This window comes from Eptatretus burgeri, chromosome 12 (assembly GCF_056783735.1).
Source record: "Eptatretus burgeri isolate ZD-2024b chromosome 12, Ebu_testis_v1, whole genome shotgun sequence".
Lineage (NCBI taxonomy): Eukaryota > Metazoa > Chordata > Myxini > Myxiniformes > Myxinidae > Eptatretus > Eptatretus burgeri.
The window spans coordinates 94,481,852-94,508,759 of NC_140972.1; the positions used below are offsets into that span (position 1 = coordinate 94,481,852).

At 43.7% G+C, this 26,908-nt stretch overlaps 2 protein-coding genes across 2 annotated transcripts; one reads left to right on the forward strand and one right to left on the reverse strand.

Moving 5' to 3' along the window:
* The first annotated feature begins 1,104 nt into the window (after window positions 1-1,104).
* On the forward strand, window positions 1,105-26,307 carry LOC147016165 (brevican core protein-like). The gene is made up of 8 exons (XM_085848931.1): window positions 1,105-1,471; window positions 2,000-2,082; window positions 9,694-9,775; window positions 10,040-10,429; window positions 10,716-10,890; window positions 20,024-20,151; window positions 20,376-20,669; window positions 25,612-26,307. Exons 3-8 carry the CDS (start codon window positions 9,715-9,717, stop codon window positions 26,181-26,183), a joined length of 1,620 nt encoding a protein of 539 aa, XP_085705057.1. The 5' UTR covers window positions 1,105-1,471; window positions 2,000-2,082; window positions 9,694-9,714; the 3' UTR covers window positions 26,184-26,307.
* Window positions 14,267-20,157, reverse strand: LOC147016166 (uncharacterized). Its single transcript, XM_085849197.1, is given in 3 exon segments — window positions 14,267-16,386; window positions 16,389-16,746; window positions 16,778-20,157. Coding segments are annotated over 3 exon segments (4,011 nt in total). The 5' UTR covers window positions 18,311-20,157.
* Window positions 26,308-26,908: the final 601 nt, after the last annotated feature.

The window sequence follows — 26,908 nt, forward strand, 5'->3', positions numbered from 1 at the left end:
ATTTGCAAATATGTTGCTTCATAACCCTTGATATTATGACAAACATGCAGTGGCATCAAATCTATGTTCCCAGATGTCCGAATATTGCAGTTGATTTTGAGAAAGCAGTTGATAGAAAAATCTCATTATATCCGAAGAAAAGTTGTCCAAACATCCCAAGTCAAATGGCTGGGTATACAACAATTGTCTGCTTTGTCCATGTTTTCCCATGATACCAATTTTTCTTATTGCTTTTCACACTTGACAAATGTGAATCTATCTTAATGTTCCTCCTTCAGAGTAATGAGACCGTTGGTCCTCCAACTGGCATCTTGGACATCTGATGATGTCCACTCATGGGAGGCTTTGAACCTTATCAACATTGCCCACAGCTGAGTTTCAGGAACTGCTTCTCACCCATTCCAGGCAGGTCGGTGGACTATTTTCTGTTGCCTCGTTCTTGACGTCGGTCCTCTTGCCCTCTAATCTTTCCCCAACCAGCATAGGTTGCACATGTTCTAACAGTATTACATACCTGGTTACCTTCCCCAATTCTAAGCTAACCATTCACCTCCATTCCTTCATTATTTTATTTGTCTGTTGTCTTGCCATCCAAAAGTGCTGCCCATCGTAACCTCCTGCTCTCTCCTACACCCGTCCCTGCTCTCCTCTAATCTCATTGACTGCCTCCTTCCATCTCACCTTCCATTCTGCTACTCATCCACTCATATGTGATGTGTGTGTCTCCCTCGTGCCCCCATTGAACCCTCTGTCAGATTGTGAAACTTTTCCCTTCTGTCCTTTTGCTCCTCCATGACCTTATATTTATAGATACAAAAATGAAAATCTCAGCTACAAGTTCTGAACCTTCACATGGACCTGTTATTTTGTAGGCAATGGTTGAGAATATACCAGAAAGTGTGATGGGTAATGTTCTGCATGTCCCATATCACACATCTTCAATAAATTGACGTGAGATAATTATCATTATTTATTAACCAACATTTCAATGGCAATGTACTTTCAAAATTAACTACTGTCTGGCTTGTTGACATCTAAAGTTGCAAAAAGTTTCAAAAATGTCAAGATGGGTGTTCCCTCCCAGCTATAGCAGCACAAATTAAATGGAATCGTAAAATGCACCAAATGTTTCACTCGACTCAACATAAGGACGCTCAGAGGGGACGTTTGGCTCCAACTAAGGGCGTTGTTAGGAACACACGAGCTGGCAGGATATAGTCAACATGAGCGGGAAGCTATCCACTGTCCCTTCAAACTGAGTAAATAACTCCCCCCCTTTAGCCCCCAAATCCCATCTTGGAGGATGGAACCCCAAGATGGAACATCCCATCTCCCGTGAGTGTGCTCACCGAACTCAGAGCCACAGCGTTCCAGTAAAGTTATCAAACCGTAAAGTAATGTGGAGTGAAAGATCCACGTGAACACGACGGTCAATTCCAACTTTACTGAGAATTTATACTTTTTCATTGAGGTACGTGTACTCGACTTTTACGGTTTATGAAACATTCTGGAAATTAATAAATTGTTTTTTTTCGTTTTAAAAATTTTATTCCTCTGATTGTATTTCCCTACTTTTTAAAAAAAAAAAGACATCAAATAAAGTTTATCTTCTTTTGATTTGAAATTTAATAAGAATGTGTTTTTTGTTTATTTTGTATACATAGTCGAGGCTGGTGGATTGATTGCATAATGACTAGTAATTATTTACTTATTGACTAAAATTGCACCAGGCATTGTAGGAACAGCACAATGCTCAGTAAAATGTTTTAAAAACTTTCAGTTGGTAGTTTTGTTCCACTTTTCTGGACTGAAAGTGAATGTTTTAAGAATCAAAAAAAAAAACAAACCAACGTCCAGCTGCTTGATGACAAAAGGTCGTTCATGAACACCGAAATAGTACGTGTGTACCTGTTTCAGTTGATTTTTCTTTCTGCATTTGAATCGATTCTTATCTATTCAAAGATTATATGAAGAAACGGTGAAATGTTTATCTCTGAAGGTCCTGGGTTCGATTCCCACGAGTCTCTCATTCCATCAGTTTGAGTCTCTGATGAATGGAGAAATCAGGATACCACCTCCAAGGTGAGAGAGCATGTGTGTGTTTCCTTGTCCATTTGATTGTAACTTAAGCAGGTCTTTTCATTGAGCTTTATTCTTATGATTCGATGGAAATTTAACAAATGTAATTTATAAATACATTTGTTCATATTTACTTTGAAAAAAAACTAAACTTGATGATGACAACGCTTTCTTGGAAAGGTAGCTTGTGATTTATGAAGGATCTCTTTTTTTTTTCTGAGAATCCCCACGTAGTGAGAAATATATTAATTTGTTGGCAGCACCTGACTGCTGGTTCTATAATTTGCGCCACTGATGCAGTGCCCCCTATAGATTAGAGCAGGAATTTGGAATGTGTGCAGGTTTCAGCTAATGCTAGTAATGAATCTCGGCCCAGCTCTAAACTGTCATCCCGGTGTTTCACAGGCAGGGTGATTCATCATTGTGTGTGCTGTCCCTCGGATGGACGTTAAATGAGTGTCTCAACTGCTGGCATTAGTTGCTGGATGTTAAACATCCCACGGTGTCCTTCGATCATGAAGGCGAGCGATCAGCGATATTATGGTCATCATTTGGGTCAGAGTTGCCCTTTTTGATATACATATATATTTATTTATTATTTATTATTTTTTTGAAAGAAGAAGGCGCTTCCAACCAAAAGTAAAAAAAAACTCGATCGACTCCGCTAATTTGAGCAAAAAAGCGAGAACAGACCCGGTCTCAGGGCAACGTTTCGCCAGCTTCATCAGGCACAAAAGGCACAAGACACTTCATTGGCCAAATTAGCGGAGTCGATCGAGTTTTTTACTTTTGGTTGGAATTTTTTTATTCTTAAAAATCTATAATCCCAACTGCCCCAACCCCTTATACAATATATATGTATATACATATACACACTGAGCGACAATGAAAATGCATCAAAACTTAAAATTTACATTTATTTAAATAACATTGTGAAAAAGGATCAAAATAGTGAGTGATAATACATGCACGATGGACATCTGTTCTGGGTGTTTGATTGTGTTCGAGTCCAGTTTGTTGCTTGTAGGTGGACGTTTGAGTCTGAACGCAACCAAATGGCAAATCTTGGAAATGATGAGCAGTGGTTAAAAAAAACAAAAAACATGCTGCACGTGCAACATGCCCTGAAAAAGCACAGGTTGCCTAAGTTGGGAGGTCGTCAATTATGATGCCACATCTAACGAATGATTAGAAGAAGCAAGCCATCGGCATGCTGAATCGTGGAATTGATCAAGAAAGAGTTGCTCAAAACTTTCATGTTCACATGTCAACAGTGTCTTGGCTACAAAAGCGATACAGAGCTATAGGAAGGGTCAGCGACTGTCCTTGTCTTGGTGCACAGCATGTGACGTCAGCACGACAAGACCAATACATCGTCATCAGTCACCTCCGAAACTGCTTCAGGACAGCATGAGGACATGGTCAGAACAAACAATGGAAGAAGGGGACGACTCAGCAGTGACAAACACTGACACATCAACACCGACTTGCACGACGGCGATGGGCAGCAGCTGGAGGTAACTGGGTGGGAGACGGTGGGAAAATGTCATCGTTTTTGATGAATCGAGGTTCAACGTCAGTTTTCTAGATGGACGTCTTTGCGTGTACCATCGGCAAGGATACCGTTTCGCTCAGGGCTTCCTTATTGAGAGAGACCATTTGGAGGTGGCAGTGTTATGGTTTGGGGAGCAATCGTCAAATGAATCCTCCACGCAATGTTGCAGAGCTTACTGCAGCCTTACAGTTCCATTGGACAGCAATACCACAAGCTCTGATCCAATGCCTGTGTTTATCCATGCCCCGTAGACTTCAATTGTGCATCGCCGCCCAAGGTGGTCACACTCGATTTAGACTTTAGACCCCTGCATCATTTGACCTTTTTGAGACGTCATGTGCACATTCCGATTTTCCCATCTCTGTGCAGATTCTGTAGGACTGTCCCTGACAAATTGCATGTGATTGCATACAGTGATCCTTTTTCACATGATATGAAATAAATATAAATTTTAATTTGGTATGTGTTTTCATTATATATATATATATATATATATATATATATATATATATATATATATATATATATATATATATATATATATATATATATATATATATATATATATATATATACACACACATTTGTAGCGAAAGTAACGTCTTGGCCAAACAACCAAGATGCACAAAACGGGAATAAGGGTCTTCCTTCGCCGATACCAGATTCAATTGGAATGTCGGGCACCACGCCTCACTGCGAGTCCTAATCCGAGATGGAACCCCAGCAGAGGTTTTTAGCTGGCGAGGAGGTGAATTTAATAATAAGCGTGAAGTGCTCCAAAATCAAAATATCCTCAAAAAGGATTTATCGCAAGTTCACTATTATAAAGCAGCGGCCACCACCATCTGAATAACTCGAAAAAGAGCCAGTGAATTTCAAGTGCATATTGAAACGGGGAGGGGAGAGAAAGTAAGTACAAATAATTGTAATGACATCTTACAGTTATAACAACCAAAGACACACCCCCTGGGTATTTGTACGGATGGGATTCCTGAACATATCCTTGAGGACACGAGCATATAACAGAAAACGCCAATGGAGAGTTGGGCGAGACCAAGGAATATCGGCCGTGACGCAGGCACGAGTCATACGGTCTGACAGCTGGCACTCAGCTCGCTGGCCTCCACCACTAAACAAGCCACACAGTACTGTGGGGGGTGGCAGTGGGTGAAGCCACAGCAGGGAGCGCGATCCCCCCCAGTGGCGTACGAACGACCTGCTTCTCTGGGACCACCTCTCCAGCAGAAGGCAGCAGAAGCTCTTCCTCAGTGACCGAATGAGCCTCAACAAATGAGCTCAATTAACTTCTCTCAGTGTCTTTTTGTTGAATCGCCTGACGCCCCGCCCAGTGTTGCCGATAATCCTTTCTTGTCTGGTGCCGATCGGTGGAGGTGGTGTTAATCCCACCCTGCCGCCCCTCTGCCAGAATGTTCTCGATGTGGTAGAATTGCACCTAAACTCATGCCCAGGAGGCGTCATAAGGCCATGATTCCTTTAAACATAAATATACCGATTACAAAGGATATAACGTTAAATTGGGGTAAAGGTAAAACTGAGGGGGACAGAAACAACATTATGGGGGAGGACGACCTGTTTTCCATACAATTATCGATGTATATTCCTATTACAGTTTGCTTTACCACACACTTATGCTAAAACCTGAATTAAAGGAAATAACTATTCTAATCTATGCATTTTTAGCCCCGAGAAGTCATTTCCACAACAATATAAAGACACAATAATGTCTCTCACCCATAATTGGAGGAAACAACCAATTGATTCTCACTGAATCAATTATTTCCAGGTAACGAGGATCTTTATAACTAACCCCGCTGCTCTTCCAGGCAAGGAAAGCTGCATAAAGCGGGCAAAAAAGCAACACAAGGTAAGACTTGTGCTGTTTCAAACCCTGCTCGGGTTCCTCTACAGCTGCAGACATTCACAAGTGGCACATATATAAGAATCCCAACTCTACATGCTACCGATCATCCACCGGATGGGGTTCTGTCTATGCTGTCATTGATGACTCACCAATGATTGACACGTTTTTTTCTTCGTGTGTGGTGGTGGCAGGGTGGAAAAGGAGAGGGCATAGTTTGAACTGTTAAGATGGTACGGTGCTGTCCTTGAGTCGGGTGACTTTTTCCATTGTATACAGGATGTGTCAGGCTAATTTGTCATGTGTGGTGATAACGGCCTCCGAAGGGTACAACCAATCATATAATAGTCGTAATGCCGCCGAAGAAGGAGGAGCACTATGGGCTGTATGAATGCCCACCCCCGGGTACACTGGGCAGCCAATCATTTGGCAGGGCAGATGTGTCCACAGGAGGGCCCACGGGGGTGGGGGTGGGGGTGGGGAGGGGAGGGGGGACTGGAGAGTGCAGGTGGATGCAAAGCAGGGTGAAAAAGAAAAGGGGAGAGTTATGGCTCGTTGCAGAAAGCTCTTGGCAGCCATTGGAGTATTTTCTCGAGAGCGTATCCTGGATGTCCCTCTATGGCATAACAGTCCATGGGTCTATGTATACAGGATATACATGTGCATAGGCTTTATCGAAGGAGAGCAATCAACCATTGTATGAAGTATTGAAATAATCCTGTCGTTCTCGTCATTGAACCACTCTCTCAGACAATTGTGATGAAAAATAGGGATAATTCCGAAGATGATATTGAAAATATCCAACATTCCTTGGGATTCAAACCAATTCACAGCCAGTTTGAGGGTAAAAGACAATTCTCTGCATCTCTTGAGAGCTGTGATCTAATAGCCTTGTAAAGCTGCTCTGATTTCTGGAGCAAATGAGGCATCCACAATTTCTCCCCACCCCCCTCTTCCTCAACCCTCATTCGCCCATTTCCCAGTGGGTACATGAGCATGGAATGGGCGCGTAAAGCAGAGCGCAACCTCCACCCGCTCACTGCGCGCTTCTGCATTCCATGCTGGCTTATTAACGGGATGCTGGCTCTCATGAGTATTTACTTATGAGCAGGCTCAGCACCCAAATCTAAACTTTATTCAAACAATATGTAACGTGTAATTCCACATCGCAGACTTTTTATTTAAAGATGTGCTCATTAGAGTTTCACCTCCTCCTTGTAATCCTTCCCGTGATAAAGGTTTCGCCCACAATCTTTTGGACTCTCTGGACTTGGTTTTTGCATGGATATTAAATGGACTCAGGCTCTAAATTGTCTTTTTGCATGGTCTCAGGTTGTCTTGCATACTCGCACATGATCTTTCATACTCTCGAACCCTGCTCTCTTCTTTGGATCGCAAATTATGAAATCACTTTGGTGTTATTTGTATGAGGTTGACTCAAAATGTTCTTTCCCATTTTCAAAACCAACAACCTGATTTTTATTATAATGTCATCAGGAAACTCACCAACCGCTAGAAAGAATGTGATCCTGGCAGGAAGAACGTGTTCTTGACACTGGATGGAAACTACATCCAAACGGGACTTGTATCTATGCTGAGTTCGGCTGGCACATAGCCATTCCTTTATGGTTGAGGGATAAAGCTTTTGATTTTCCTCTCGTATGTCTGTGTGTTGTCTGCCTGTTTTCCTCCACCCGGTTGTCTGTTTTCCAACCTTACACCATGCCAGCGATGCATGATAAAGGGAATGAGAAGCTGTCTTTTGGATAGAAAGTACTTGTCCAAGAGAGGAGGCCATTTTCTCCATCTTGCCTGTGCCATACTTATGAAATCACTTTGGTGTTATTCTCCAAAATCCCATAATCACACCAATTAATTTACTCGTGTCCACCAATTCCTTCATCAAATGTTTCGTACAGCATCCCTTTAATAAGTCATTTGCATATGGTTTTATTAAATCCATTCGCAACAAAGTTAGATAGGGTAATGGTACACAATGGTCGAGAGCTTAGACTCTTCAAAAGATTCCATGAGACAGACGTTTCATGTCCACAACCTACTAAATGCGGATGAGACAGCCGGTTTTACATCATATTATGGTCCCATTTAAAGGATTGTGTGTTGCGACATGTGACACACCCTGCCGGATTTATTCGACAACACAGCGATACAAATCCAAAACCTGATAGCTTTCTCAGCTTACAACACAGGGTCTTCCATGGAGGTCTCCCATCTGAATGCTGTACTAATCAGGTTCGACTTTGCCTAGCTTCCAGGAGCTAATTGGATCGGGTGCATTCAAGTAGATAAATTGTAACCATTTTTTTTTTGGCTAAATGCCTTTCTTTATGAAGGAAGATGGTGCCACATGTCCAGAACCGTTTCTGCCTTGAAGAGATGGCATAGACTGCAGATTACCATCGAACACATCTCGGAATGTAAGGATCGGAACCGCAGAAAATCCAATCTCTACCAAGTAACACGCAAGATCTGCAACAAAATCGACCCCACATTTGGAAAAATCAGGATCTGGCTGTCACACTGAAAATCAATGATTTGATACTTTCATGGGTTTAAGCACGGTATGATACCACAGGTCATGCTAACATATACTAATACACGCAGTCCATTGCGACTGTGTCCTATCACAGATTAAGACAAAGCTTGTTTACAATCACAGATGTTCATTTTAATCTGGTGGGGGTACTGTATATGAGTAGTCAAGATGTTTGCCATTTAAACGTTATTTAAAAGAAGAGCAATAGAACGGCACTCGATAGAGCACATACCTCCACCAGGCTGAACAGTTTACGTTTTGTATCCCAATGATGGGCCGGATCTGCATCTGCACCTGAACCGAAATCTGATCGGCTTAATGTTGTCACCTACCCAACACATCCACCAACTTTCTTCCCGAATCCATCCATAACTTTTTGAGATATCGTGTATATTGTTTTTGGCCCCCCATCTCTCAATGGTGAAAAAAACAGCCTTTTTACAGCCATTTTTCCCTGCTGAGCAGGGGTTAGCTTTGTGCACGCTCCGTGCAATCATGGTTCCCTTCTTGAGGCAATGTTTTATGGCCGGATGCCCTTCCTGACGCCAACCCTGGTCCGCTCTTATGACACACAGAGATATGGTACACCAGTGCACTGGTACTCATTTCGCCGACCTCGGAAGGATGGCAGGCTGAGTCAATCCCCTGGTGTTAATTCAGTGGCCAACGGGGCTCGAACTCAGGACCAGACACTCAGGACCAGCTCGAACTCAGGACCAACTCAGGACCCTAGGATCCCAAGCCAGCTACCCTAACCACTAAGCCAACACCAGGCTCACCATCTCTCAATGGTGAAGAATTATTTTTTATTTATTTAAAAACTTCTCGTATCTAGATCTTCACCAAAATTGAATAGTTTTTCCTTGCCGCACACCCAAAATATCCACAAACTTTGGTCCGAATCCGTCCATCACTTTTTGAGATATTCTGCTCACAGACAGACAACCAGGGGTGAAAACATAACCTTTGTCCACCTTTGGTGGCAGAGGTAAAAAAAAAAAAAAGAAAGAAAAAGTCATCTCAGACTGAAAGGTTGATAAAATGTCTGCAGTTTGTTTGTTTTCCAAAACAACCTTTGCTTAACGTACATCAAAACACCTTGCTGGTCTAACCTAGTACTGTTCATCTCCATTTTCGGTTTTGGTCACAAGTGACATCACCCTCAAATGCTAAACTTAAAGTTATTTTTCCCCAACTTTTATGGTGTCAGTTGATGTCAAGCAACTTGAGAACTGTTCCTATGTCAGAATTAATTGAGATTGAAAAATTCCTCCACAGTTCCATGACAAGTCATCATTCAGGACAAACATAATGAACAAATACTGAATCCATTGACTTTCCAACCTTAAGTGACACTTGGCATGACATTCAGTTTGTCTCTGTACGATTGGTGACAGCAAGTCTTAATTAATATTTAATGTGAAACTTAAAAAAAAAAGTTCAGTAATTGAGAAAAAGAAGCCACGAGTTCAAGCCTGGCGAGCCGGTCGGTGCAACAACTCATGAGTCCTGAGATTTGGAGTGGAGGTGAAATTGCTAAGCTCTTGCCTGTGTCCTGTTGCCTGTTTAGCAATAAAACTGAAGTGTCCATGTTTCTCACTGATGCAGAACTGTTTCTCATAGGTCTCACTGAAATTCCTGGCCATGTCTGCTGGACTCGCTTTGCTGCACGCTGTTTTGGGTCTTTGGGTGTTGACAGGGGCTGGTGAGTTCATGGAATCCAAAGAACTTTCTAGATTAAACAAACAAACCTTCTTGAAGTACTTTGTGCTGTGAGTAATAGTCCAGATGAGAACGCATCCATGAAAATGGTCCTTATAACTCACATTAAAGATGACATTAATAAACAAGCCTGTCTGGACAATGGGTGTGAAAGAAAATTATGTTTCTGTGCAAATGCCCACAAGACGACGAGAGTGATCGTAATTCTTGATCTCTCTCTCTGTTTGTAATTCTGGCATTTTCACAGCTCATCGGCACAAGGGCGTTGTTCGAAGGGAGTCCGATGCAATGGTTAATGGTCAGCTGGGATCTTCCGTGGTACTGCCTTGCCATTTCTCTCTCCGTACCACGACTTCACCCGTTGAACTCCAGGCCGGCCAGAACTTCCCTCGCATCAAGTGGAGTCATTGGAACGAGGAGAGTGGACGCTGGGCCACAGCCCTCATTGCTCTTGGTCCGGCTCAACGGCCAGGCCTCGGATTTTATGGCCGTGTCAGGATCGTTGGAAAAAGTCCATTGGCAGCAAATGCTTCCCTGGAGTTGAGGAAACTGAATTTGGCCGATGAAGGAATTTATCGCTGTGAGGTGCTTGCGGGCTTGTACGGCTCTCGGTCCATCATTGAACTTCAAGTGAATGGTACGTCACTGGCATGGTGGAGTGGTCATGACATTGTCATTAACCCTGTGTACCGGTAGTTATTTTGGTCATTGTCTCACTGTTTTTTGAGTAACAAAGGCGTCATCCTTTCTCCTCCAAGATGGAAGCAACAAGCAGACTAGAATATTGTTGAACTATATCTTGGAATGCCCCCATAATTTAAGATTTTAGCTTGCCTTCCAAAAGGAGTGAATTCATTGGAACACATTGATCATTTTGGCTCACTGTGGAATGCCATCATGAGTATTTGGTAATTTTTGTACAGGAGTGGTCTTTCATTACCGAGCCCATGGGAAACGTTATTCGTTGGATTTTCCGGGCGCACAGCAGACCTGCGTCCAAATTGGTGGGCGGTTAGCCACGGCCATCGAGCTTGAGGCAGCCTATTGGAGTGGCCTGGAGCAGTGTGATGCAGGCTGGTTGGCTGATCAAACTGTCAGGTAAAGGATCAATTCAAATGCTTTCGTTCTGTTTGCTGTTATGGATGTCATAAGTAGCATCGTCATTGGGCCGATGATTAAAGATTGTGGGAAATTGTATCTGATTGATGGTATCAGTTTAATCAGGTATTATGCCGTGTCGATTATACCTCGTTTCAGAGGGTCGGCTGGTGCCTTGGACATGTAAACCCTGCCAGTTAAATGGTATTGATATTAAATCTCTAAAATGGTGGTGTTAGGCAAGTTAAAAGGAAGAAAAATTTAATTCAATACGTTTAGTCAAAATAGAATTATGAGACACGGATGTGGCACAGGTACTGGGGGAGGGGGGGGGTGGCATTGGGAGAGTTGAAATACCAGTGCGATGATATTGTTATGGATTTGGAAACCTTGTGCACACAGACAGCCAGAGTCCCCATAGTTCAGTTATTTCGATAAGTATGTGTTTATAGTAAGAATCCATCCCCTATGTCTAATGGGAATTTCGTGTGTGTGCTACGAGTTATTTTTTAGTTAGGTTTTTATTTACATCTACAACAACAACAACAACAGCAACACCACCCGCACTCAACCCGGTCGCCATTGCCCATGTGTTTTTGGCTGAGGGTGTGGGCAGAGCCTCCGTCGCTTCGGATCGAGGCTCCGCCCCAAGGAGGGGCATCGAGGATTTCCTCCAGCCAATGAGCGAAGGGTGAGCATCACACGCGTGCCCCAGCCAATCAGGTGGGTTGACCACCTCAAGGGTGGCCCCGCCCAGCCAGCTGGAGTGTTCGGCCCGACCAATAAAGGGCGGTCACGAGTCGCCCGACAACCCCTCGTCCAATCCGGAGGCGAGTCCCTCAGAGCGGTGTACTCGACCCGCGGAGTAGAGAGGGAGGATAAGAGGTGATAACAAGTAGAGGGAGGATAAGACGAAGTGGTGAGCCGTGGAGAAAAAAACAAGCAAGGCTCGCCTTGGTGAAAGCAAGCAAAGTCCGCCTAGTGGCAAGAATGAAGGTTCACCTCGTCAAAAGCAGAAAGGTTCGCCTCATCGAAGCAAAGAGAGGAAGCCTCGTCTTGCCTGCTGGCATTCTCATCTCGTCTGTTCCCGTGCTGGCTGGCATCCATGGCGCCGTTCTTGATCCCTGGTGCTTGGTGCTGCGTTGTTGGCGGTGGGTTCGAGTCCCTCCACCAGACAAGCTTGAGCAGACCACACGAGGCGGGCAGGTGCAAATACAGGCCGCAGCCACCGTGTGTGTGTGTGTGTGTGTGTGTGTGTGTGTGTGTGTGTGTGTGTGTGTGTGTGTGTGTGTGTGTGTGTGTGTGTGTGTGTGAGTGTGTGGTGTGATGCCAGTCTGTTAAGTAGAATCGTTAAGTGCCTTGTTAATTGTACATTACATTTCTTTATTCGTGATAACTCTGCTCTTTTTGTGCTCCCCCTCCCCGATTGTTGTTATAAATAAACCCCGTGTTAAATGTACCAGCCCGTTTTCTCTGCTTTCCTTCATTGGCCTAGCACGGTGCGGGTTTGAGAAATAGTAAGGCCGTTCGTGCCATAAATTGTTTATTTGGACCGACGGATCTTGGTAATCCCCGCTCAGTTTACACCCGGATCGGGCTCGGTAAACGGTCCGTTCCGCCTGAGGTCCGTCGAGGGTGTGGTTTTCCCCGGAAGGTAGACGACGTGGGTATTTAGGTATATTGAAATTAGGCAATTAACCCAACCCCACGACGTCGAAATATTGGCGACCACGGTTCGCTAAGGGACCCGTGACCTTTCGGACTTATCCAAGAATCACGACCTAAATTCCGGGTGTTCGGTGGGAGACGACTCGGCTGCTCCACCTAGTGTTCGTTTATCGCCACCGACCCCCGGCCCACAACAACATAACGATGGTTTTAGTTGCAAGTGACATTACAATGTTATTATTTACCTCATAATAAAGACAGTCAAAGATGCTCAGAAAGCTCAAAAGCGTACCAACAACAACAGGTTTTTGAGGGGAGGTTACCTCACCCAGTGCAGATAAGATTCTTCCGTGATAATTCTGATGTACTATGATTTCAAGATTTTAGTGTACAAAATTAATTTATAAGCTACATTATATGATTATAACTTCTAAGATAAAAAACATAAATCGAAGGAGAATGCGCTGGTGAATTGGAAGAAGGAGAGGTTCAGAAGAGTCCCGAACGAAAAGAAGAGTGGTTTGTGAATGTCTCGTGTGGACGGGTGAACATTCTGAGAGACCACTCACAGAGGAGGAGATGCATGACCACCAAACCCATTTCTGCTGGTACTCATGGGAGAACCCAAATAGGAACTACTCCATTTTGTGACATCCGTTTATTATTACATTACAAATGATGAAGCTGAATCTGCTAATACACAAGAATATAACTGTTATTACCTTTACCAATGTTCGTGTTCATACATTACTCTCGATCTCCCTCCAAGTCATTGTGATGGACAATGAACAAGGACTGATGTATTATGAGCATTTCTACCTGATGTGTAAACATAACTGAACGAAATGAGAGTTCAAATATGGATATGTAGCAAGAAGAGAAATAAACCGTGCGATCATGTAGGGTAGACTACCCATCACGCAAGACATGGACTGGGGGATTATTCTGCCCCAAACACGACGCTGGTCATGTCGTAGTCACCCGATGTTTGCCATGCAGGTGGACGCTGAGTACGCGAGCTTCTAGCACCGGTGACTGGAGTGGCAGGTGTTTTGACCTGTGAGGCAGGTGCTCGGAAATGCGAGGTGTTGAGTGGCATCCTATAGTCCAAAGGCATCGAGTCATCGTTCATCATCGGTGGGTCCTGGTATGCAGGAGTATCACCAGGGCGAGTTGGTGACGATGGCCCCATGAGGTCTGTGGATGGTGGCGTTGTTTGATCCGGTGTTGAAGTGGTTAGATGGTTGTCCTGTTTGCACTGGAGCTCTGGGCCATGGTGATAGAGGTCATGTACGATGGAGTGACGTGGAGCCCGAGTGTGGACTGGGACGTATTTCCGGAGGAATTTCCTGTTGCGGAGCGTCGCTCACCCTGAACCGTCGACACGTAGGACATATTGGTTGTGCTGGCGGACTTCAATCACTGTGCCTGTTTTGTCCCATTTGCGAGGATTGTGGCCAATCTGGTTTTGGATGTGGACGTGGTCTCCAACAGTGAGTGTTGGTAGCCTCCTTGTGTGCTCTGACCAGCGTTCAGCAGCTTTCATGTGGCAGTTGCGGGGAGCAGCTTCCCGGTTGGCTAAAGTGTCTCTCCATGTTTCATGGGGTCTGTATCTGCCTGGGAGGATAGGTATGAAGTCCTTTATCGGCCTGCCAAACACGCACATGGCGGGGGATAGCTTTGTGTCCTTATCAGGACAGTTCCTGTATTACAGGATCCCATGCTGGAATGAATCTGTGTCCAGTTCACCATGAGGGCCGGTGTTGTCAGTGATCATGCGCTTCACGGTTTTGACTCCAACTTCTGCCTGGCAGTTACTTTGGGGGAACGCGACAGATGGTAGGCGGTGGTGGACTCCCCAGTTCAGTAGGAATTGGCGAGTATTGCCAGCGATGAATTCAGGGCCACCGTCGGAAGAGAGTTCATCAGGTATGCCATAGGTGACGAAGCAGCGACGCAGGGAATCCACCAAGCCAGACGAACCTCCAGATGCCCTCTCAATGACTGGCCAATTGGAGTATCTATCGACGATGAGCAAGTAATGAAAGCCCTTGTATTGAAAGTAATCAGCGCATATGCATTGGAACGGGTAGTCTAGGAGGATCTGGTTCATGGGTGGTGCGCTGGGTTGTGAGGGAGCCATGCAGTTGCAGTGGTTGCAATTGTTCCTGACGTATTTCATTGCAGGGGTGATTCCAGGCCAGAACACAGACAATTCAGCTCTGGCAATCATGGATGATACGCTTTGATGTGCAGCATGAAAAGCTTCCAGGCAGTCCTGTCGGAGGGATGGTGGGATGACAATGCGATTCTTGTAGGTGATTACTCCATCCACGGTATGTAGGTGATCCCGGTATTGGTGGTATTCTTGGAGTGTCGATGGGATATCTTGACGAGAGATCGGCGTGCCTGATTCGATGATGTTCACCAACCTGTTCATATTCTCATCACTACTGGTAGCCAATCGAACCTTGTTCCAGGTGATGGTCTCGAGTGTTTTGAGGGATGAAACCGCAGTGGTGTACGATGAGGATGAATCGGCGTTTGATGTCTCGATGCAACATATGCCAGCAAGGAAGTCTTGCCGTACTGTCGGGTAAGGGATGGTGTTGTCACTCTGGGGCGTAGATGCAATGGATGATATGTCATCTGTCAGGTACATCTTCTCGGGGTTGTCGTCACCTGTAGGGTGGCGGGAAATGTTGTCCGCCGCTCTGTTCTTTACACCAGGGACATGGACCATGTTCAACATGTAGTGAAGTGTTTTTTCTTTGAGGTTCCGGAGTCGGTTGTTTGGGATTTCATCGAGTGATCTGTCACCAAAGAGCTTGAGAAGCGGTTTATGGTCGACCACGATAGTGAGATCCTTGCATCCCAGGACAAAATAGCGAGCTTTGTCCAATGCGTCAGCCACGGCTAAGGCTTCCCCATCAGTAGGGGCATAACGAGATTCTGCTGAGTTTGTGAAACGACTTCCGACTAGTGTGATCTTCCATCCTGTGGGACAGCAGAACAGGGTGGTTGATTGACATGGGCAATGTTTCTGGAAGAGCCAGAATCCGACGCCAACTTTCGACCAATCTGTGGCGAGGCATGTTGGTCTAGACTTGTCGAATATCTGTACGCCAGATTCAATCTCATTGACAATGACCTTCTTAGATTCATGAAACAGTTCGTTCAGGCGGTCGTCCCAGGCAAATGTGGTGCCAGGCTTGAGGAAGGCTCGAAAAGGTAGCATGCGCTCTGTCATACTGAATGCATATGAAACTTGATTTACCAGCCCAAACCATGAGCGGATATCCGTGATGTTTCTGGGCAGAGGGAATTCCATGATAGCCTGTAGGAATCGTTTGCAGGGCTGAACGCTATCCTGTGTGATCTGGAATCCAGCGACCTCCACAGTCTTCTGGCCAAATACGAACTTCTCTGGGTTGAGGGTGATGCCGTTTCGTCCACAGATATTCAGCCACTTACAAGCCTGGAAGAAACTTTCTTCTAGGTTGTCAGCCCATAGTTGAGTGTCATCTATGCACTTTGTTTTGTTTGGAAAGTCAGAGGATATCTCATCAAAACGCCTTGAGTATCCATCGCCAGAGGCGATATACCCTTGTGGAGTGGTATGGTAGCGGTACCTGATGAAGGTCGTGAGGTGTCTGTCACCTTCTTCCAGTGGAATGCTGTGATATCCATTCCATGCATCAAATACTGTCTTCAGTGTTCCTGAGGGTACAGACCGTGTTTGGTGGAAGGGTGATTGTGTGTGATGGGTTTCACGTGTAGCGTGGCAGTTCAGAGGTTGCATGTCTATGGTATGACGAGGTTTGCCGTTTTCTTAGCACACACAACCATACAGTGGCACCACGTAACTGTCTCTCTGATTGGGACAGGTTCAAGAACACCTAGCCTAACGTCTCGATCCAATCCAGCTTTGACTTCATCCTGCCAGTGGATGGGGACTGGTACTGGTGTGTGGTGAGCCACGGGTGTCGCATCTGGGTTGATCATGAGATGTAGTGGTGTTCCATCCATCATTGGGAGGGGTTGATGTTCGCAGGTATTAAAAGTGCTTGATCTGTAGTGATCCAGGAGGAATTGATGAAGTCTCTCATGGTTCACTGACGTGGCTGGGAAAGGCAACTTTGTGGGCATTGGTGGTGGCTTCTCCAGAGGAGGACAGTCACATTCAGATGTAAGTCCATTGTCATTTCTGGGTAGGGGGGTCTAGTACATCTGAGGTGGCATGGACTGTGTCTCTGTCTATCTCACCAACTGTAGGGAAGGTGTCGGTGATCATGCCCAGACTGATACATGCATCTCGACTGAGGAAAAACTTGTCTGAACTGTCAGTGATGTAGGTAATCTGTCGAGTCTCCAGGTTACTGCTATCTTTGTCTTTGCCTGATATCCTGAGAATGACTGCACCGATGATTTTGATCCCCTTGTTGTTGGCAGCGTGCATCCTCATTGTGACTGGGATTAGGTCTTTGGTCTTGAAGCCAAGGCCGGAGATAGCTTTCATGCCACCTAAACAGCTTGGACAACCAGTATCCGCCATACAAGTGATGCATTTGGACTTGGTCTTGGTGTAGAGATTGTATCCTATGTGCTTGTAATCAACCTGGAATGCTCCAATCGTCAGTTTAACGAACGGTTGGGGCTTTGATGATTTCCGGATCCAGGTGTCAGACAGATGGTTGTACAGGTGGTGGTCCAGGCTCATAGATTTGGGGAATGTTGCATCAGTTGCGACTGTGCACAGGGAATCAAACACGGCACCTTCTGATTCGTTAGCGTTGGCCTTGGTGGTTGATTTGTTCTTGTTTTTGCACACATGATCGAAGTGATTGGTCTTTCCACAATGCACGCATGTATGACCATAGGCGGGACACTCCTTTCTGAACTTGGCGAGAGATCGGTGCCCGTGTCCTTTCTTTCCGCAGTAGTAGCACTGCTCTGACTTGACTGTTGTTTTGCGATCATCGTCATGGTAGCCTCTTGGTGTCTCATTCTTGTGACGTCGGTAGGAGCTGCTGGCGGTATCCATCCCATGTGATTGTGACTGGAAGAGGCGTGAGGCTGAGCGTTTGCCAGATTCTTTAGCTTCGACAAACTGGTAGATTTCTTCGAGTTTCATGTTCTGGTTACGGTCGCCCATTAGGTCGAGTTGAATTTCCTGGTCAATGAGCCCACGGGTTACAGAGTCACAGAGGACCGGTTCTGTGTAATTCACGTCTTGATTACAGTGAAGGCATTAAACGATGAATTTACATACACCTGCTTGACCACGGAGACGTGCCCCGAATGATCTGACGGGTTCGTCATGGTCCTGGTGCACATCATGTAGTGCAGCGCGAGCAACCATGATGTTCTCTTCTCTCACTGCAAGTCGCTTGATAGCCTTATGGACATCGTCCTCTGAATTGTTTGTTAGTGTGCCGCCATCATTGCGAGTCAAGTCTTTTCTTTATCGTTCATCACAACATTCCAGCAGTTGGATGACCTTATCTTTGCCTGTCACTTTGATTGCATCTGCATCGTCGGACCATCGCGATTGGAAATAGGCCCATTGCTCGCTTGTCCCAGTGGATGAGATCGTGGGACGTTTCACCTGCTCAACTTTAGCTGTAACGACGTTGACATTGGCAGCTGTGTGAGTTGTGGCATGAGTTGTGATGAGCGCCGCAGCCAGGACTGCTTCAACATCGGGGGTGTTGTACTCGCAGTCAGTGATAGGACAGTTTACGGTGGCCATCCTGGGGGTTGGTTGTCTCAGTGGTGATGTGTTCAATGCTCAGCTTCATCATAAATAAAAACTACTCCATTTTGTGACGTCCGTTTATTAGATTACAAATGATGAAGCTGCATCTGCAAATACACAAGAATATAACTGTTATTACCTTTTACCAATGTTCGTGTTCATACATTACTCTCTGGAACCAAATGAAATAATTGTGTGGAACCCCCCCCGGATATAAAGCACGATCCCAGAAATGTTTTATTTTTTTTTGTCATCAGCTTTCTCCACCAATTCGAAGCAAGCTTCCATCAGTTACCATGTCATTTTGCATTGTCCGAAAAGGTCGTGATTCGTTCTTTGGGTTGACGTCACTTTAAACTCATTTTGCAAAAACGTCTTGGCCACGATGGGAGCTCGAGATGCTTTTATGGGTTTAACTCTTTGATTGTGAAAAGTTAATTACATTGCTGTACTGTCTTCGCTTTTTATTTTTATAATGTCCTTTTTATTTATTTATTTTTATAATGTCCTTTTTATTCTTTTATTTATTTATTTAATGTCCTTTTTATTTATTTTTTTATGTCCTTTTTATTCTTTTATTTTTTTAATGTCCTTTTTATTTTTTTATTTTTATAATGTCCTTTTTTATTCTTTTTTTTTTTTTCATGTCCTTTTTATTTATTTATTTTTATGTCCTTTTTATTCTTTTTATTTTTTTAATGTCCTTTTTATTTATTTTTTTTATTTTTTTTAATGTCCTGCACTTTTCTTATTTCCAATTTGCTTATGACAGCAGGTACAGTACTGTAATCCACCTGGAATTTTACTTGCAAACATGTTATATGTGTTCTGTGTGTTTAATTTTTTTTAATTATTCATCTCGGTTCGAGGGAGGTTCCCAAGCTGGTGCCAAAATAAAGGTCTGCCCCAGGTGCCAAATACTCCAGGTGTGCCCCTGGGCACAGGTACTCAAAATCAGGTGAGAAAAAGAGAGGTTTTTTGATTGGCCAACTTGCTGTGTGTAAAAGGCTCGATCAGACGGCTGAAATGGTCTCTGTGTTTGATATGACCACCAAGCACAATTGCTCCTGCCCAGGTGATAGATGCCACCTAGTGCATTAGTGTGTGACTGAGAGTAGCCGTGGTGTGTTGTTAAATTAACAACTTTGGATAATTTAGTATTTGAGGAAGGGCTTCTTCCCTCCAAGACTAAAATGTGTTGTTCACTACCGTTTCAGGTCATGCCCCCCCCCATCTACAACCATTATCTTTTCTACCCCCATTAACTCCCTCTTCTCCCTCCCCTCAACTCCAAACCCACCTGTTTCCAGGTTTCCAGTTTCTCCTTCCATTTCTGTGATTGAGAGTTTGTGGATGTATCCATCTTGTTCACCGACCACTCCTCCCCTTGCTCTCATTCTTCTTCACGTCCCTTATTTCTCCAAGTCTCCCTCTATTTTGTCCCTCAACACTGCTCTTTGTGTATCCCCACCAAAGTCCCCATCTTTGTACTGTTCTTTTTGTTCTGTAATGTCCAGATGTGTTCTCGCTCCTCCACGAGCCTGACTATATACAAAAAGACAGTCCAACACGTAACATACATAACAATCACCTTCATTATCTCACAATAGCTCTCCCACGAGCGAAGACCATGTACAAAAAATATATATTATTCTGCATCTTTACCTATTTTCAGTCATTAAAGAAGTATTGCTGGAATTGTGGCAGGTACCCCATGATAAATTCAAGAATAAACTGCTATGGAGACAAGGGAACCGAGCCAGGTGTGAGATCGTATGGTATGCAACGACCCAGCGACACATTCGATGCCTACTGCTTTGCTGGACCTGTCAACGGTATGCTCAAATAAATGTTACATTGAAAACCTCTAAAGTCCTCGAGTCAAACCTGCTATTTAGCGAAATGCATTAGGACAGCAAACTGAAAGTTTGGATGAACCCAATGTGTTTTTCATTTTCCCACAATGCTCTTTATATAGATGCGCAGCAAGTATTGAAACCCACTGGGAATCAAGATGCCATGAAAGTAGTTTTCTGTAATCCTCAACCCAACCCTACAGGTACGGTATTCCATGCCACGGCCCCAGGTAAGCTCACCCTGTCAGAAGCCCGAGCTCTTTGCAGTTGCTTGGGTGGGACCCTGGCACAGGTGGCTCAGCTTTATTCTGCTTGGCAGAAGGGCCTGGATCGCTGCGACGCTGGCTGGCTCGCCGATGGGAGTGTGCGCTACCCCGTGGTATGGCCTCGGCGCAATTGCGGAGGCTCATCATCCGGTGTGCGCACGGTTTACCAGTATAACGACCAGACTGGATTTCCGACACCTGAGAGTCATTATGATGCATACTGCTTCAGCGGTAGGTTTTGAATATTGAATTTTTTTCACTTAAGATTGTTTTTCACTTGTTCATACAGTCGGCGAACATTAATTTTTGCTTTTTCTCACAATATTCAAATTCAAAATGATATGCATTGCATGATGACATTATTAGTTTCTCCTCAACAAGGATTTCCATTTGCTGGGGCAGCTCAAGCACGCGTTAAAACTAGTCCTGAAACCATTTGAGTTGATAGTGGGGAACCATCAATCTGGTACATCTCCGTGGTTTGTGTGGCGGAGGAGAAGATGGTTAAATTCTGAAAGGGGGGAAGAGAATGATAGCTCGGGGTGTTTTGGAGGAGAGAACGGGGAAGGAGGATTGGAGGAAATGAGACTGAAGGCAAGGAATGGATGTGGCACATGAGGTTGAGAGGGGCTCAATCGTTATCCATTCTTGTACATGTAATAAATAGATATCCACTCCTGAAATGTTATGTGAAGTTTCACATTTCAAAGGCAAGTGTCTATTTTAGGGAGAAAAATGTGTTAAATGGCTGAATTGTTTTCCTGAAAGAAAGTCATTAACTTAACCAAACATCATACATTTCTATCTGTATCTGTCGATATATATATATATATATCTTTATATATCTTTTCTTCTTCTTCTTCTTCTTCTTCTTCTTCTTCTTCTTCTTCTTCTTTTTCTTCTTCTTCTTCTTCTTCTTCTTCTTCTTCTTCTTCTTCTTCTTCTTCTTCTTCTTCTTCTTCTTCTTCTTCTTCTTCTTCTTCTTCTTCTTCTTCTTCTTCTTCTTCTTCTTTCGGCTGCTCCCGTTAGCGGGTCGCCACAGCGGATCATCCATATGATCCGCATAGTGATTTGGCACATGTTTTACGCCGGATGCCCTTCCTGACGCAACCCTGGTCGCCTCTTACGACACAGGGATATGGTACACCTATTTTAACCGGGGTATACACCGACCCAGTATACTGATACTCATTTCGCCGACCTCGGAAGGATGACAGGCTGAGTCAACCCCCTGGTGTATTAATTCAGTGGCCCAACGGGGCTTGAACTCAGGACCATCTAATATCATATATATATATATATATATATATATATATATATATATATATATATATATATATATATATATATATATATATATAGATCGATATATATATATATATATATATATATATATATATATATATATATATATATATATATATATATATATATATATATATATATATATATATATATATATATATATATATATATATATGAGCCTGGTGTTGGCGCAGTGGTTAGGGCAGCGGCTTGGGATCCAAAAGGTCCTGAGTTCAAGCCCCGTTGGGCCACTGAATTAATACACCAGGGGGTTGACTCAGCCTGTCATCCTTCCAAGGTCGGCGAAATGAGTACCAGTATACTGGGCCGGTGTATACCCCGGTTAAAATAGGTGTACCATATCCCTGTGTCGTAAGAGGCGACCAGGGTTGCGTCAGGAAGGGCATCCGGCGTAAAACATGTGCCAAATCAATATGCGGGTCATACGGATGATGATCCGCTGTGGCGACCCCTAACGGGAGCAGCCGAAAGAAGAAGAAGAAGAAGAAAAGATATATATATATATATATATATATATATATGTATATATATATATATGTATATATATGTATATATATGTATATATATATATATATATGTATATATATATATATATATATATATATATATATATATATATATATATATATATATATATATATATATATATAAGCGAGACTTGATTGGTGAGAAATGTCCCCTATCGATGTGATATTTTCTAAGTCCAAAAAGGACGTAACTCTGTGAAAATTGTGCGAAACACCCTGAAACTCGAACTTGTTCTGTAACTTGTCATAATAAAGCCATGTCCCAAGTTTCAGTTGAATATGTTAAAAAGTATGGAAAAAAAGTCTGAAAACCAACGGTGGGATGGACGGAAGGACAGAAGGATAGCAAACCCATAGTCCCCTCTGGTGAAACTGGTAGGGGATTATTAAAAGGACAGTGTCTGTCCCTTTGTTGATCTGCTTTCCTATTTCCTCTCTCGTCACTTTGTGTATCACCACGATACTTAGGAGGCATAATTAACAATCCTGCTTAGGGCATCTAAATTTACCCCCAACTCCTCCATTTATTCTGAACTAGCATATACAACCTGTCACTTAGCTGACAGGAGTATTGAGAGGAGGGGGTGAGAGAGGTGGAAGAGGGGAGCGAGGAGAGGTTGGGAGGTGAGGAAGGGGGATCTCGGAAGGGGGGGGGGTGAGAGTGACACTTCACACATCGCTATACACTCTGGTAGGGGGTGGAAGTGAGGATGAGAGAGAGAGAGAGAGAGAGAGAGAGAGAGAGAGAGAGAGAGAGAGAGAGAGAGAGAGAGAGAGAGAGAGAGAGAGAGAGAGAGAGAGAGAGAGAGAGAGAGAGAGAGAGAGAGAGAGAGAGATAGAGAGATAGAGAGATAGAGAGATAGAGAGATAGAGAGATAGAGAGATAGAGAGATATAGAGATAGAGAGATAGAGAGATAGAGAGATAGAGAGATAGAGAGATAGATGGGGAGGGGGAAGGGGGTGTTCTGAACTTGTGTTTGGTCGTGGGACTTGAGGAGAAAGGGGGGGGGGGTGGTCCTGTTTGCTGGAATTAGTACAGGATCGAACGAAATGGGGTACGTTAAAACAGCATGTTCAAATGGTTCATACTAAACACTACTCAGACACTGTTTGGAGACATCCATGGGGAGTGGAGGAGGGGGCTTTTGTAGGAGGTAAGCATGAGTGGCGGGAAAGGGAAGGCAGAGTGAGGGCAAGGGAAGATGGTGAGGACAAAGGAAAGCAGCATGAAGTCAAGGGAAGGCAGAGTGAGGGCAAGGGAAGACAGGGTGAGGACAAAGGAAGGCGAGGGAAGGCAGCGTGAGAGAAGGGAAGGCAGCATGAGGGCAAGGGAAGGCAGCATGAAGGCAAGGGAAGGCAGCGTGAAGGCAAGGGAAGGCAGCGTGAGAGAAGGGAAGGCAGCATGAGGGCAAGGGAAGGCAGCGTGAGGGCAGGGCAAGGGAAGGCAGCGTGAGGGCAGGGCAAGGGAAGGCAGCGTGAGGGCAGTGCAGGGGAAAGCAGCATGTGGGGAGGGCAAGGGAAGGCAGTGTGAAGGCAGGGGAAGTTAGCATGAAGGGAGGGCAGCATACAGGGGCATTAAAATGTTAATGGGGCGATGTATCTATGAGGACATTACTATGAGGGCAGTTCGCAGAAAAAGGTGGAAAATGCGAAATCGTGTGAAAAAACCTAAATTCACTACACTGAATGAAAAAAAAGTTGTACAAGTACAGGTACATTCAAAGGACACCGCCCCCTTGCCAAATAAATCAATCACAAATCCTCTAGCGTGCGACATCACCGTAGCACCTTCAGCGCCCGGCGATGCCGCCTTGCAGCACATGGAGATGAAATTGGGAGGGAGCGGTGTACAATAATTTATTAATTGATTAATTGCATAATTAAAATAAACAAATAATAATCGTAAAATCATGATTTTTTTAATCAATTGGCTAATAGCATACCGAAACCATTTATAGCCAAATCATTTGTTCACTGTCGTGTCCAAATATCAGCTTCCGAGCTCAAAAGGTGCCTGAGATCTTGAACAGATGAGAAAGAAATTAAATAAGTAATTGATAAATCGATAATAATTACGTAATTAATCAATTAATTCATTAATCAAAAAATAAAAATAGCGTTTTTTCCAAACTAATCTTCACTTTTGTCCCCAAATTTCAGCTTCCGAGCTCAAAGGATGGTTGAGATATTGCCCAGATAAACAAGAAAACAAACCAACAAACAGCCAAGACAACAAGCAAACAGAGTAAAAATAGAGTATTCCCTTCCTTCGGCGCCCGGCGATGACATCATGCATTGCCTGGATATGGAATTGGGAAGGAACGGTGCACAAAAATTGAGTTATTTTAAAAAACAGTCAAAGATGGGAAAATCCATTTTCAAAAATGGAAGTACCACCCAACAAGTATGTCTGCCAGCAACTCCTTGTGAGTTTTTGGCAGTTAGCTCGTTTAAAACTCGTCACCAAAGACAGGTTTGTTGTCATGACATTCAAAAACCACAACTATAACGGCACTCGGTGGAGCATCTACCTCTGCCAGACTGAACAGTTTCCGTTTTGTATCCCACTGATGGGCTGGATCTGAACCAAAATCTAATCCGCTTGTTCTTGTCACCTAACCAACTCGTCCACCAATTTTTGGCATAATCTATCTGCAACTTTTTGAAATATTGTGCTATATATTGTTTTTGCCTCCATATCTCACTCGATGGTGAAGAATCCCTGAGAAAATTAAAATATGCTCGGATCTGGATCCGGATCTTCACCAAATTTGAATCACTTCATTGTGACACACCAAACCTGTCCACCAAATTTCGTCCGAATCTGTCCACAACTTTTTGAGATATCCTGCTCATAGTCAGGCAAACAGATAGGGGTGAAAACAACCTCCATCCACCTTCGGTGGCAGAGGTAAAAAGGCAAGAACTGCACAACCAAAAACGCAATAGCACAAGCAACTTGATCTTGTTTAAAAAGGATAAAAAGGCTCAATGTCCTGGACACCAAAGGTATGGTCTTTCTGAGTCTTTATCCCTTTTTGGCAAATAAAATCTCGAGTATCTTGTGCTTTCATGTTTTCTACTGTTTCTCGCAATATACCTGAAAACTGATGATGTTCATTGCAAGGTGACAGTCCGTCCATTGAAGAGTACGCCATACTTTATACAAATGTCGAAAAGTTGTTTAGTCCTAATAAAGTTCTTCAATCAGATATTGTGAAATATTTAATTGAGGTTCTTATTCCATGCATGTTGTAGATTTGTATAATTGCCCATATTTAATGTGATAGAGGTGTAAAGGAACTTAACTTTTTTGCAGAGTTCATGAAAAGACCTCCCAAACATGTGGATACATCAATGTGCACAACTTCCATGATGTCCTACTTGGCTGACACACCTGTTGATAATGTCACTGAGGTTGTTGTAAGCAAATCTCCTTCTCGGGAGAAAAAAAGCACAACCAAACTTTTCTTCGAAGATCTTGGTGTCACTGAACAGCAAACTCAGAAGACATTGAAAGAAGACATGGCTTCAAAGACGCAGGCTGCCTTCACATTCACAAATGTTTTAGTTCCAAGTGATAAAGAAACGTTGTTATCAAATGCAACACCAGACATTGAGATATCCACTCGCCAAATACCTGCACGAACATCACTTTCAGTGGCAAAGAGCATCGTTCCGGGTTCTGCAAAAATGATGGTGATGTTTCCAGAGGATACAAGTTTGAGACAGGGTTTGGAATACACTTCACTTCTCCAGGTGGAACACGGAGTGCCGCCGACGACGGCAACGCTGACAAAACAACCGCATTGGACTCCACTTGGAGTAAGAGAAGACAGCACAACTGCAGGTACAAAAATCTTGTGCTTTAATAATGCAAATTGCAAGTAAAGTTCAACAAGTGTATAATTTTGGATTTTTACCAGAAAAAAGAAACAGAAAAATATAACACCTAGTGCTTTTGCAAAAACATTTATATTGAGGGAAACCAACACAATTAAAGATTGCATTTACTCTCATGGCCAAAACTATTGGCATCCTTGCACTTTTTTCAAATAATGGGCACCATTTCTTCCAGAAAATTGTTGAAATAAAAAAAAAAATGGTATCCACATATGTCTTTGCAGTGAAACAAAACAAAAAAGCTGGAAAAATTACAAAATCTGAGTTTATTCCACACAGAAATCCAAAAATGGCCTGGACAATATTATTGGCACCTTTTGGAAGTTGTTAGAAATCATTAAATTTTAAGAAGGTGATTCTCCTTCACTGTGGAAATGAACTCACCTGTGGTGAGTTGCAAGTGCCTGCAATATATAAATCACTCATTCAACCAGTTTGAATTGAGAAAATGAGTCATCCTGCTGTTTTTTGTCACTGTGTGCCCTGCCCTCGAGGGGCCCTCAAGGCCCTCGAAGTGCTGAATGAAGAGTCGGAGCCATTGGGATTGCGGGTTTCTTGGGTCAACACTAAGATCCAGGCTTTCAATGACATCTTGGATGCTGCTCTCCTTTCTGTGTCTGTTTGAGGTGAGGATGTTGAGGTCGTGGAGAGATTCACTTCCCTTGGCAGTGATATTCATGTCTCTGCTGGCTGTGAGTCAGAGGTCAATAGAC

What these genes read in the sequence shown, in the direction of transcription:
- LOC147016165 (XM_085848931.1), top strand. Translation starts at nt 9,715, where the DNA reads ATGTCTGCTGGACTCGCTTTGCTGCACGCTGTTTTGGGTCTTTGGGTG. An exon ending in TTGGGTGTTGACAGGGGCTG is followed by an intron (nt 9,776 to 10,039) that starts GTGAGTTCATGG and finishes GCATTTTCACAG; the next exon opens with CTCATCGGCACAAGGGCGTT. An exon ending in TTGGCTGATCAAACTGTCAG is followed by an intron (nt 10,891 to 20,023) that starts GTAAAGGATCAA and finishes GAATTGTGGCAG; the next exon opens with GTACCCCATGATAAATTCAA.